Source organism: Diabrotica virgifera, chromosome 7 (genome assembly GCF_917563875.1).
Source record: "Diabrotica virgifera virgifera chromosome 7, PGI_DIABVI_V3a".
Taxonomy (NCBI): Eukaryota; Metazoa; Arthropoda; class Insecta; order Coleoptera; family Chrysomelidae; genus Diabrotica; species Diabrotica virgifera.
In genome coordinates this window covers 2,724,380-2,738,503 of record NC_065449.1, presented here as the reverse complement: position 1 = coordinate 2,738,503, position 14,124 = coordinate 2,724,380, and the positions used below count along the sequence as shown (strand labels likewise).

The window sequence follows — 14,124 nt, the reverse complement described above, 5'->3', positions numbered from 1 at the left end:
AGCAGTTGTACCTTTTTTGCTCAACGTTAAAGACAGTTCCATGTTGATTAAGGGGCTATTCTAGTGTAAAAGAACGAAATTCGTATACTTTTTTTGGGAATTTCTAAAATAAAAAGTACTGTACCAATTGTTTTGAAAATTTGCATGAGCATGCACTAAGCACAATTTGTGATACTGGGGAACAGTTTGGTTTAACAATAAACATAAATAAAACAAAAACCGTGTTATCAATAATAGAGATACGGTCATAACAAGGACCCAGATAAAAATAAAGCTATTGAACAAAACGAAATAGGACTTTAAAAAGGGGATAAACCCCGTAGTTGGCTGTATACCTTCAATATAACAACGTGGAATGAAGTAAACACTTATGTTGTATGTAGGCATATGAATTTATTAAAAAAATCCTTAAAATTTATCTACGAAGGAGTGGAAGTACAAAACGTTTTCGGTCAGACTGACCATCATCAGTGTAAACCTGGAAATAAGTAAACCACTAAGATTAAAAAGTAAAAGGGTGAAATTTTGACAGTTGAAAAAATTTAAGAAAATGTGGTTACTTACGTCAAGTGTACAAGTAATTGTAACTGGCCACTTCAATATATTATGCAACCAACCATATTTCAAAATTTCATTTATTTATTTTTTAAAAATAAATTCTCAGCTACAAATTTTTAATTAATTTTACTCCAATATCTTAACATTTATAAATAATTCCTAATATTCAAATCATAACTTTCAATAGCTCAATATGCAGCTTAAAAAGTTTTTACATTCAGGTTTCTGCAATCAAAGAAAATAAAATTTTTATTTTTCTACTAAGACACTTACATATCTTTTAACGATATTTTCCTCTTTGATTTCAGCTCTCGTTTCATTCTATACTTCACACAATTTACAGATACTATTAGCATTTTCTTATTCTATCAATAATTAGTTTCCTTAGTTTCCTGTAACATATGCAACCAACCATGCTTTCAATATATTTGGCCTTTTAAATACTTTTAGACAATTCCAACAATATCCATTCATCACAATATCATAACTTTACTTAATTAAATTTAATTCTTCCACTCATTTAATTTTGAAAAACAGTTTATGACGTCACATATTGTTAGAGCAGATTTTTGATTTTTAAATTCAGTTTGTACTAAGGAATGTATTACCTTAATAAGTTCAAATTAGAACTCACATTAAACTTTTTAATACCTGCAATTTTCAATATACCAATTAAAACTAAATATTAATCTCTTTGTTAAAAATTTTTTCGGTTGACAGATGAAAAATTCACCTAACTTCCTTTGACATCTTGTCATACATTTCTGGCACCAAACTGTCTAATCAATTGGTTCGTAACCTCTCACCTGAACACAAGTACTTACCTTGTGCAATTTTCGAGCAAGGATGAAATACATTCACATGTGATCTTTAAATCTTAAGACATCGACTTAACGTCGACCACTTTTTAATATAGAATGTAACAATAATGTATTTTACAGGTTTTTATACCTATTGAAGTGGCTAGTTACAATTACTTGTACCGGGTGTCCCAATAAGAATGGCTCTCGGCCATATCTCAGGAACCGTTTATAGTAGAGCTTTGAAATAAAAAATTTTATAACAAAAGTTGCCTCAGGAAAAGCCTGGAAATTATTTTCATAATTGTGGGTCCACCGCTAGAGGGCGTAATTGAATATCAAAAATAAAAAAATCTAAATTTTACAAAATTTTCCTAATAAAGGGGCACTGGAAATCCGATTATTGTATTCTTCATCAAATTCTGCGCATATTTGATTTAACAAGTTTAACTCTACCTTTGCAAATAAGAGGTGGGGGTGAGTGGGAACCTTGTTATGAAAAAATGGCTGTAAGTCCGGTTCTGCTAAATCAAATTTTGAAAACTGGGTCTTGTTGAAGACAGATCTTTTTCTTCAATGTAAGCGTGATAATTTTGAACCATCCTAATAAGTAATAAGCCAGCTGGGAGGCGTTATTTAATTTTTTTCTGAAATCTAGTTTTCTTTGGAAAATATTAAATACAAGTATGCATTTTTAATCATACTTTATAAAATTAGATTAAATTAGCAATAGAATAGCGAAAACCGCATGTCGATACCTTTTTTCTATCTCAAGATATCTCGAGAAACGTGTAAATTTTATACATAACTGTTACTATCACCGGTAAACTAAGTTAATGAAAAGTAGTGTGCTGTGGAAAAAAACAAAATAACATTTTCCAGATGTCAACGTATAAAAATATAATTAATTAAAACAACAATATAAAGAGAAGCAATACTATTAAAATTAAATATAACACAGAACAAAAAGAACTACTTAGTGACGACCTAAATATTCAAATTGTTGCCCATCATACACTACTCTAGAATACATTATCCAGAGAATACTAGACGCCATTCAAAGCATATCGAGAGCAGAAATTGAGACTGCTGTTCAATCTACTCTTGAAAGAGTAAATGTTTGCAACGAAAATAATGGGCAAAAATTTGAACGTTTATGTCATCACTAAATAGTTGTTTTTATTTCTTTGTAATAGGGCTTTTCAACGCTTCTCATTTGTTTCGAGCCTCTGTCATATGCCGTATAATCCGTGTATAATATTAATATACGAGATATGAACGAGGCTCGAAACAAATGAGAAGCGTTGAAAAGACCTAATATACGCTGAGAGCTGGAAAATGTTTTTTTGTTGTTTCCATAGCACACTACTTTTAATGAATTATTTCGTTTACCGGTGACAGTAACAGTTATGTTTTTAAATTTACACGTTTTGTAAGATATCTCGAGACAGAAAAAAGGTATTAACATGCGGTTTTCGATATTCTGTTGCTAATTTTGTCTAATTTTGTAATATGGTATTAAAAATGCATGTTTGTATTTAATATTTTCCAAGGAACACTAGATTTCTGAAAAAAATTAAATAACGCCTTCTAGCTGGCTATTACTCAGTAAGTTGGTTCGAAACCATAACTTTTACATTGACGAAAAAGATCTATCTTCAACAAGACCAAGTTTGCAAAATTTGATTAAGCAGAACCGGACTCACAGCCAGTTTTTCATAACAAGGTTCCCACTCACCCCCACCTCTTATTTTCAAAGGTAGGCCTAAACTTGTCAAATCAAGTATGCGTAGAATTTTATGAAGAATACGACGATCGGATTTCCAGTGCCCCTTCATTAGGAAAATTTTGTAAAATTTAGATTTTTTAATTTTTGATATTCAATTACGCCCTCTAGCGGTGGTCCCACAATTATGAAAATAATTTCCAGGCTTTTCCTGAGGCAACTTTTGTTATAAAATTTTTTATTTCAAAGCTCTACTATAAACGGTTCCTGAGATATAGCCGAGAGCCATTCTTATTGGGACACCCGGTACATTGGACGTAAGTAACCACATTTTCTAAATTTTTTCAACTGTCAAAATTTCACCCTTTTGCTTTTTAATCTTAGTGGTTTACTTATTTCTAGGTTTACACTGATGATGGTCAGTTTGACCGAAAACGTTTTGTACTTCCACTCCTTCGTGGATAAATTTTAAGGATTTTTTAATAAATTCATATGCCTACATACAACAGAAGTGTTTACTTCATTCCACGTTGAAATACTTAGGACTGTGGATACTGAAGATCTAAATCCGAAATCAGAAATTCGATCACGAATATAGAAATCAAGAGCAGCCTTTTTGAAGATGAGGAAATTTCTGAGTAACCAAAGATTCAATCTGCAAATCCGATATCGAATGGTAAAATGTTATATCCACTTTGTTCTTCTTTATGGTGCCAAAGTTTGTACTGTTAATGTTGCCTTAATGAGAAAACTGAAAGCTTCTGATATGTGGCATTTTAGGAGAATTTTGCACAGAATGGGAAAAGACAGAGAACTTTTGACCACCATTAAAAGGAGAAATACAGCATATTTGGGGCACATACTTAGAAATAAGTACGAGTTGTTGCAGCTGATTACCCAAGTAGCACAATAAAAACATTTTAGTTTTATTTAAGGTTTATAAAGGTTTTATTGGAGCCTGCGCTGACTTAGATCATTTCATGGTAACAGCAAAAATAAAACAAAAAACATGCAGGAGTAAAAATAAAAGCAAACAAACGAAATGGGACATTGAAGAACTAAAAGAGGAGCAAGTAAGAAGGAGATATCAGGAAGAACTGGAAAAATATCTAAGAATCGATGACAATCAAGAATGTGTCGACGTGAAACGGGAGTGGAGCTGCATAAAAGACGCCATACAGGAAGCAGCAGAAAAAACAATTGGCAAAAAGAGGAAGGAGAAGAAAAAAGAATGGTACAACATCGAATGTCAAAAAATTATGAAAATAAAAGTGGAAGCGAGATTAAAATGGATAAGAACGAACACGGCAGAAGACAGAGAAAACTACGAATTACTGAGAAATGAGGGCAAAAAATTAACTGAAAACAAAAACGACAATGGATAGATCTAAAGATTCAGGAAATAGAGAACGAAAAATACAACAGAAATTCAAAAAAATTCTATAATAAAATAAAAGAAAACAATAGAACATTCAAAGGTAAATTAAAAGGAATAAAAAACAAACAAGGTAAAATTGTCGAGGAAGAGAAAGAGTATAAAGAAATATGGACAAGTCACTTTAAAGAATTACTAATTGAACCAGTTATAAATGATGAAATAGAAGACGTGGACGAAGAAGAAACGAACACACAGGAACCAACATTAGAAGAAGTAAAAAACATTATAACGAAAGGGAATAATGGAAAGGCACCTGGGAAGGACGGAATAAATCTAGAACTAATAAAATACGGAGGAGACATATTGCATGAAAAAATACATGAATTGATTAAGAAAATATGGAAAGAGGAGACAATGCCGAACGAGTGGGAAATTGGACAGATTATAACGATCCATAAAAAAGGCGACCAGCATGAGTGTAAGAACTACAGAGGTATTACACTACACTATTAAACGTTGCCTATAAAATATTATCGTCAATAATACAAAAAAGGTTAACAGATGAAACAAAAAATATCATAGGACAATACCAATGCGGTTTCGTAAAAGGCAGATCAACAACAGATGCAATACATACCATTAAACAAATCATGGAAAAAGCACACGAACATCAACATGAAATAGAAATATTATTTATAGACTTTGAACAAGCCTTTGACTCAATAAAGAGAAAGGAAATAATGAAAGCCCTAAAGTATCAAGGAGTAAGTAAAAAACTAAGAAACCTAATAAAAATGTCTATGAATAAATCAAAAATAAGTATCCTAACACAAAAAGGGGAAACAGAAGAATTCGAAATAAATAAAGGAGTGAGACAAGGTGACTCACTGTCAGCAACACTATTTAACCTGACAGTAGATTTTGTGTTAAGAAAGATCCATAAGGGAAACCTAAGAGCATCAGGTTACCAACTAATCGCCTATGCAGATGATATAGCGATAGTAATAAAAACACGAAAAATCATGAAAAAATTATTAATGGAGATAGAAGAAGAGGGAAAGAAGATGGGACTAAGAATTAATGAAAAGAAAACAAAATTAATGAGACTCGGAAAAGCAGAACAAAACAGAGAGATAAGGATAGGAAATAAAAAATTCGAGGAAGTACAGAAATTTAAATACCTGGGCGTTATGATAAATAACAAAGGGGAAAGAAAAACGGAGATCGAAGAAAGAATAACTGCGACAAACCGGGTATTCCAAGCAAATAGAAAACTACTAAAGAGTAAAATATTGACCAAACAAACAAAAATGAATATATATAAAACAATAATAAGACCAATAACGATGTATGCAGCAGAAACCATGACTATGACAAAAAAAGAAGAAGAGAAATTAAGGATAAATGAACGAAAGATAATAAGGACAATACTGGGTCCAGTGAGAATCGAAGAACAAGACTATAGAAGGAGAACGAATAAAGAAATTTTAGAAGAATTAAATGGTGAAGATATAGTAAAGAAAATAAAAGTACAAAGAACCAAATGGCTAGGTCACATATGGAGACAAGGACCAGAATCAGTATCAAAAGCTATGATATTGTGGCAACCAGGAGGAAAAAGGAGACGTGGTCGACCCAGATCGAAATGGTTAACTGAAGTAGAGGAGGACCTAAGAGGAGCAGGAATTACAAAATGGAAAGAGAGGGCAATAGACCGGAAGAAATAGAGACATATTAGTGAACAAATACAATGATCATGGGGACTGATCCACCCCGTAAAATGGATCTAGAAAGCGAAAGCGGCGAAACCCCACATGGGGTGTTAAGCCATATACTATACTAAAGGTTTTATTGTGGTAAATAAGAAGATAATGGTTTTAAAGTTACCTTGTAGACATACCGCAAGAACTTTAAAACTGTTAAGCATTTGTCACTGGTTTTAAAGTATCTAATAAGGGTATCAAATAACACTAATTAATCTTAATAGATAATTTGTCTTATTGTAGTTTTAAAATGGTTTATTGTCAGTTCCCTTTAAAACTAATCAGTTTTATGAGGAACTTCGGACTGTTTGGTTTTATTTGATTCTAGTCTGTGACCTTTTAGTTTTATTGCAGTTTTAAATATTCTCCTAATGTGACTAATAAAACCTATTATTACAACTACTTGATCTCAAGACTATTATGTCAGTAAAACATATGCCTTAAAACTATTTTTTTAGTTTTCTTTAAAGTTGCTTTCTTAAAAGCAATTACATAGTAGGCTATATTAAAACCAAACGCTCTTAACTGAATCAATTTGGTTATCGTAAAGACTAAACTATACTTCTTGTTAGAGACAATAAAACTAAACTCATCCCCTTTTCTTTCATGTCCAAAATGGTCGGCCATTTGTTTTAGAGCGAAACAGTGGCGTAGTGTATTGTAAAAAGTGGAAGTACATTTAGTATGGAAGAAATAAGGCGCAAGTACTTAAAATATAAACGAACTGGTCATTTTAAAAGAAAAATACAACACACACAGCAGTACGACGCCTCGATTTTAGATTCACATTAAAACCGAGTGGCATTATTGACAGCAGCATTAAAATTAAACGGTTTTAATACCAAAGCAAACTTGCTTTTATGTAGGATATATGCTCTTGGAAATGTATAAAATAAATCCATTTGATCTTAACAATTCTCTGTCGATAGACTAAATAGTTTTATTTGGATTTCGGCCATATGGCTTTCTGGAGATGCTGAAAGCCATGATAGATTACAATGTATGGCTTATATAAAAATTATAAATAAGCGACTTAACGACATAAATTCGATTCATTTTAATATTAAAACATTAAAATTTTAAAATTTTTCGGATTTAAATTTTTTATTATTTTTATTTTTTAATAGCCAAAAGTCAGAAATTTTAGGGCGCGTGAGTTATTTAGACCTATTTTTGTTAACTATCAATAAAGTTGGGTGCGCAAGTGTTTTTCTACCTTGACAATGCAAAATAACCAAGAACTTTCCATTTAAGAAACCTTTTTACGTTTGCTATAATTGTCTGCACTTAAAATGTCTTTTAACATGGTTTTAAAAGCACCTTCACAGCAGCTTTAAAACCAGTTGATTAAGAAAACAAAGTTTTAAGAAGGTTATTTTTGGTTTTATTGACCTCTTTCAGAGTGGGACCTTTTATGCTGAAAGCGGTTTTTTTTATTGCAACCTTAAGGTTTACTTAAAAACCGAATGGTTTTAATTTTAGTTTTATTCTACAGTTTTAAAGCGTCCTTAAAAGACTTAATAATAAACTCGTTCGGTGCTACTTGGGTATGAAGGGTAAAATTAAAAGAAAAAGGGGTCCTGATAGACGACAAATATCTGGGCTGAAAAACATTCGCGTCTAGACTGGGTTGCAGAAAAAGCAGAAAATAGAGACGAATTTTTTTTTTTTTTTTTTTTTTTTTTATTTAATGGCATAGACATTAGTCATTCAGCCAGTTGCAATAAACAAAATACAATCCTAATCCTAATACAAAATAAACAGAAACAATATAGTAACACAATAAATAATACAATACAATAATAATACAATAAAAACAATAATGGAACTCTGATAAAGTGATAAAACATTTATGACAAAAAAAAAGATGCAAATCTGAACTTAAATCATAAAAAATCTCATGCCCGCGTACAAATCTTATAGGACTGTGCGTGTATCTGACAAGAAATCTATAATGATATTGTATATTTGTTGTGAGCCTGTAGCCAGCAAAGACTGTATATTGAATGGTGCATGCATATCAAGTTGAATTAAATTTTTATAGAGAGAGTTTGAATGCTGTTGAAACTTAGTACATTCAAAAAAGATATGATCAAGATCACCCTGCTTTCCGCAATGTTTGCAATTATTGTCTTCAATCACATTTATTTTATATAAATGACTTGGATAGCAAGCATGCCCAAAACGTAATCGATTTATAGTTATAGAGACGAATTTGCAATGGTTATAGCTAACCTTCATTCATTATAACAGTGTCAGAAATTAGCTGAATTAAAATGGTACCTACCGAGTTTCCATTTGAAGTAGGTTGTCTGTAGTCAGGACTATGGCTTTGAGGAACATGATGAGTGTCATCTCGATGGGCGACTTGAGCAGCATATTGGGCTACCATTTGCAGATCTGCTTGAACGTTTCTTTTACCATGGTTACTGCTGTGAGATCCGTGACCACCTACGAAGGATATACATCATTTAATATCTTTGAACAATAAGTGTCTTTTGCATTTGTAAAAATATAAAAACAATTAAATATGTAAGACTAGATGAGAAATAGGCCAGTAAATAAAAAAAGAGCTGAAAATATCTTATAGAGGATTTTGAAGGTTCTAAAAGGTATAGTTCAAATCTCAGCTACAGTAGAAAAAATGAAAGAATACCCATGAACGAACATGTAAAACACGCTGTATTTTGCTGTCACCGTGTCACACAAAAAATTGGCCAGCGCAAGTACTTGTAATAATTATTGTTACATGTACTTGTACTGGACAATTTTCTTTGTGACACGGTGACAGGAAAATACAGCATGTTTTATATGTTCGTTCATGGGTATTCTTTCATTTTTCCGACTGTAGATCGATCAAATACGGGTTTACGGGTCTACCCCAAAATACCGACAGCCAAAATCCCGACAGCCACAATCCCGACACGCCAGAATCCCGACAGACCAAAATCCCGGCAGGCCAGAATCCCGACAAGTTTAATAAGTTTCTTTTTAAGATATAATTACATTTATTTCTTGATTTTTGTTTATGGCCATCTGTTTTTTATTTTTTGTTACTAAACAAAAGTATTTACCATTTAATATGAACTAATTTTCTAAATAAAATTTCTAACATGGGTATATGAATTAAAGTATTTTTTTTTTGGCAATATATAGTCCAATTATATAAATATGTATTAATCAAATCCTGAATTCAAGTTTACTTTCATATAATAGATATTAATCATGTCACTTACAACCTTCCATTTCAGTAAGTATAGTTTTTTTATATTATAAAATGAAGTGTTTTAATAAATTTTTCTTTTAAAATACATAATATGTAATTTACATGTCGGGATTTTGGCCTGTCGGGATTTTGGCCTGTCGGGATTCTGGCATTTCGGTGTTTTGGCCGTCGGGATTTTGGCTGACAAGATTTTGGCTGTCGGGATTTTGGGCGGCACCGATCAAATACACACACCAGCAAAATTAAAGGAACATCTTAAAAATGGGACATTTTTGATGTCTCCTATTTCCTAAACCAGTTGTCCGATTTGAGTGATTTTTTTGTATGTTATAGCCTTATTATTTAAGAATATCGGTGTAACAATATTGTTGCTAGACAGGTAAATGTCATTTTATATCGGGTGTAACAATCATACCGTGTTTTTTCCTTAAAGTTTGGAACACCCTGTAGAATATTCTAGCACATAAAAATATTGTAATTAAAACTGAGTTGTTAGACTTTCTTAACATTTTATTTTTTGATTAATTTGCTTAAGTTGGATAAAAAAAGTTAGGTACTTTAACAACTAGCGATGTTCTTCATCAATACAAGGTGTTTCTAAATAAGTGCGACAAACTTTAAGGGGTAATTCTGAATGAAAAATTAATGACCGTTTGCTTTATAAACATATGTCCGCAAATGCTTCGTGTCCGAGATACGGGATGTTGAATTTTTTCTTACAAATTGACGATTTATTAATTGCTCTACAACCGGTTGAGACATGCAAATGAGATTTGGTCGGTTTTAAGAGGTAGTTATTGCGCATTTTTTGAAAAGCAATTAAAAATTTTGTATTCACCATTGGCGTGCATAAGGTTATAAACATTTTAGATATATCCCGTATGCACGCCAATGGTGAATATAAAATTCTTAATTGTATGTCAAAAAATGCGCAAGAACTACTTATTAAAACCCACCAAATTTCATGGGCATATCTCAACCGGTTTTAGAGCAATAAATAAATCGTCAGTTTGTAAGAAAAAATTCAACATCCCGTATCTCGGAAACGAATCATTTGCGGACATATGTTTATAAAGCAAACGGTCATTAATTTTTCATGCAGAATTACTCCTTAAAGTTTGTCACACTTATTTAGAAACACCCTATATTGATGAAGAACGTGTCTAGTTGTTAAAATACCTAACTTTTTTATTATCCAACATAAGCAAATGAACCAAAAAAGAAAATGTTAAGAAAGCCTAAGTCTACAATTGACTTTCAATTTCAATATTTTATATATGCTAGAATATTCCACAGGGTGTTCCAAACTTTAAGGAAAAAACACAGTTTGATTGTTACACCCGGTATAAAGCTAAATTTTCCTGTCTAGCAACAATATTATTACACCGATATTCCTAAATAATAAGGCTATAACATACAAAAAAAAATCACTCAAATCGGACAACTGGTTTAGGAAATCCGAGACATCAAACATGTCCCATTTTTTAGGTGTTCCTTTAATTTTGCCGGTGTGTGTAGTTTGATCGGTTGATCAAACCGAAATAATAAAAAAAAATACATTTTTTTCGGGCCATCTTACCCGTATGCACGCCAATGGTGAATATAAAATTCTTAATTGTATGTAAAAAAATGCGCAATAACTACCTCTTAAACCCACCAAATTTCATTTGCATATCTCAACAGGTTTTAGAGCAATAAATAAATCGTCAGTTTGTAAGACAAAATTCAACATCCCGTATCACGGAAACGAAGCATTTGCGAACATAGGTTTATCAAGCAAACGCTCATTTCTTTTTCATGCAGAATTACCTCTTAAAGTTTTGTTGCGCACCCTGTATTGATGAAAAACATGGCTAGTTTCAAAGCACCTATTAACTTTTTTGTTATTCGACATAAGCGATTGAATAAAAAACAGAATGTTAAGAAAATTTGAGGCTATAGTTGGGGTTTAATTTCACTATTTTATAAATGCTAGAATATTCCACAGGGTGTGGTGAGCTTTGAGAAAAAAACGCAGTTTGTTTTGTACACTCGGTATACAATGACAATTTACTTTTCTAGCAACAATATTATTACAGCGATATTGTTAAAAATAAGGCTATGACATATTAAAAAAATCACTTAAATCGGACGACAGGTTTAGAAAATTGGGGACATACACAATGAACCATTTAATTTCTTGGAGTAGTGTATAAGAGAAACATTAATTGTAACCATTTAAAAAAAATTGAGAATCAAATTTGACCTAAAGATTGTGTCATGGTGCCTATCAGAATTTTTGAAATGAACTTTTTGCACCTAACACTACTGAGTCAAATTACTTGTTTATAGTGTGCCGATGTATGATTTCGTTGGGATTGTTTTATTTTCAACCTCTGTGTTGTGTGTTTCGTTCTAAATTTACAAGTAGGTAGCTCCACTTGAGAGCTAATCACACCGATACTTTATTTTTGGGTTAAAAATTCATGAAAGTAAATTTTGAAAATTGAGGCCATTGAAAATGGTTTAAAATATTTTTTTAGGAATATTTATTTTGCGATCGATGGCTAAACTACTTATTGGATGACAGATTGAGTATAAAAAATCGATATTTCTAAAAGATTTATACTAGCACGTGTTACTTATACAGGGTGATTGATTAGTAGCGTAAAGCTCAATAGCTCCGCTATAGTAATAGATAGCAATAAAAGTTAATAACAAAAATTTTAGCCACCTTTGAGCTTCACCTTACAAAATTAGTTAGAATGTTACAGGGTGTTCGATAACACAGTGGCAGACCTAACTTATGTTTTTTTTTTAATGGAACACCCTATATTTTATTTTATATTCGAAATTCTGTTAACTTCTCCATCACAAAAATATAAAGGTTTGTAATGTTATACAGGGTATTTACAAAGTTATAACCAATTTTGTATGAAAATCGTAACAAGTTCAACTCCCTGTATAAATAAAAATAAGCATAACAGTAATGGTTTATTAATGCCATATTTTTTTATTTATTGTCAAAATTTTTAAGAATTATTGATATTGCTAATTTTCTTTATATCAAATACAGGGTGAGTCAAAACGCAAGTACATTATTTTCTCAGTAATGTTAAATGGAACACCCTGTATTTTATATCATTATTGAAAAAGTAACATTAACGTACTTTAATTTTTATATAACATTCCCTATGCCTGAATTTATTAGTTTTCGAGATATTTTCATTTTCAGAGCAAATTATTTTAGGTTTTACATTTATCTAAATTTTAAGTAAGCCATGACTGAATTGACAATTGAAGATTACCGATTATCAATCCGGTAATCAATGTAACACTGTAGCAAATAAAGAAATTAAAATAATTTATTAGTATCTAATACATTTTACAAACAAAAACACAACCACTACATGCAACATTTTTGAAACAATTAAAACTATCTTTTTATGTAAATGCAACAAATAAACAAAGAAAATTAGTAATAAATTTTACAAAAAAAAAACACACAAACACAAAATACAATATTTTGTGAAGACAATTAAACACTACTTTTGTATGTAAATGTACAATGTAACAAATAAAGAACAAAACATAATTTATCAGTAATACATCTTGCAAAAAAACATGTTTGAAAAAATTAGAAGCTACTTTTAATAAAATATTTTTAATATTTAATTACATAAGGTGTTCAAAATTATCTCCTAACACATTTATGTACGCCTAAAAACGATCATTGAATGAGCTACTTACTCTACGGAGCATTTGTAAATTAACTCATCGAAATACACTTTGTATTCTATTTTTCATCTCATCTATTGTTGTTGGAGGTATTTTATAAACTTCATTATTAACGTAACCCCAAAAAAATCAGTCCACTTTATTAAATTCTGGTGATTTGGGTGGCCACGCTACTGGTCCATTGAAAAATGAAAATATCTCGAAAACTAATAAATTTAGACATAGGGAATGTTTTCTAAAAATTAAAGTACGGTAATGGTACTTTTCAATAGTGATATAAAATACAGGGTGTTTCATTTAAAATTACTGAGAAAATAATGCACTTGCGTTTTGACTCACCCTGTATTTGATATAAAGAAAATTAGCAATATCGACCATTCTTGAAAATTTTGACAATACGTTAAAAAATATGGCATTAATAAACCATTGCTGTTGTGCTTATTTTTATTTATACAGGGAGCTGAACTTATTACGATTTTCATAGAACATTGGTTATAACTTTGTAAATACCCTGTATAACATAACAAACCTTTATATTTTTGTGATGGGGAAGTTAAGAAGATTTCGAATATAAAATAAAATATGGGGTGTTCCATTTAAAGAAACAAAAGTTTGGTCTGTCACTATGATATCGAACAACCTGTAATAGGTCTGGATCCCGCGTATGAAAAAAAAGTTGATTAATAGCAAGCTGAAAATTTGTTAATAGCTTAAGGGTGTCTAGTCGAATAAACTTTGATATATGGGAACACTGAACCAGGGGTAGTTTTAATTGTGGAACAGGTTAAAAATTTGGAACGGTTACAGCACGAAAACGGCACATTTATTTTGTCCGACAGAACAGACTTAAACTCTCCGAACAGAGATTAAACTCTCATGAAAAAATCAGACTGCTATTTATTACCTGTCATAATTCCTGTCATTTGACATATTCTACATGTTCCACTCATTAAAAC

The 14,124-nt window shown here is 31.2% G+C and overlaps 1 protein-coding gene across 1 annotated transcript in view; it reads right to left on the bottom strand.

Annotated features, from left to right (window-relative positions):
* The window catches only part of LOC126888368 (forkhead box protein K1-like), a 122,702-nt gene that overhangs the window by 54,122 nt on the left and 54,456 nt on the right, over positions 1 to 14,124 (bottom strand). Inside the window, exon 3 of the mRNA XM_050656565.1 lies at positions 8,513 to 8,676. Coding sequence (XP_050512522.1) covers positions 8,513 to 8,676 — 164 coding nt within the window. The remainder of the gene's footprint in view (positions 1 to 8,512; positions 8,677 to 14,124) is intronic.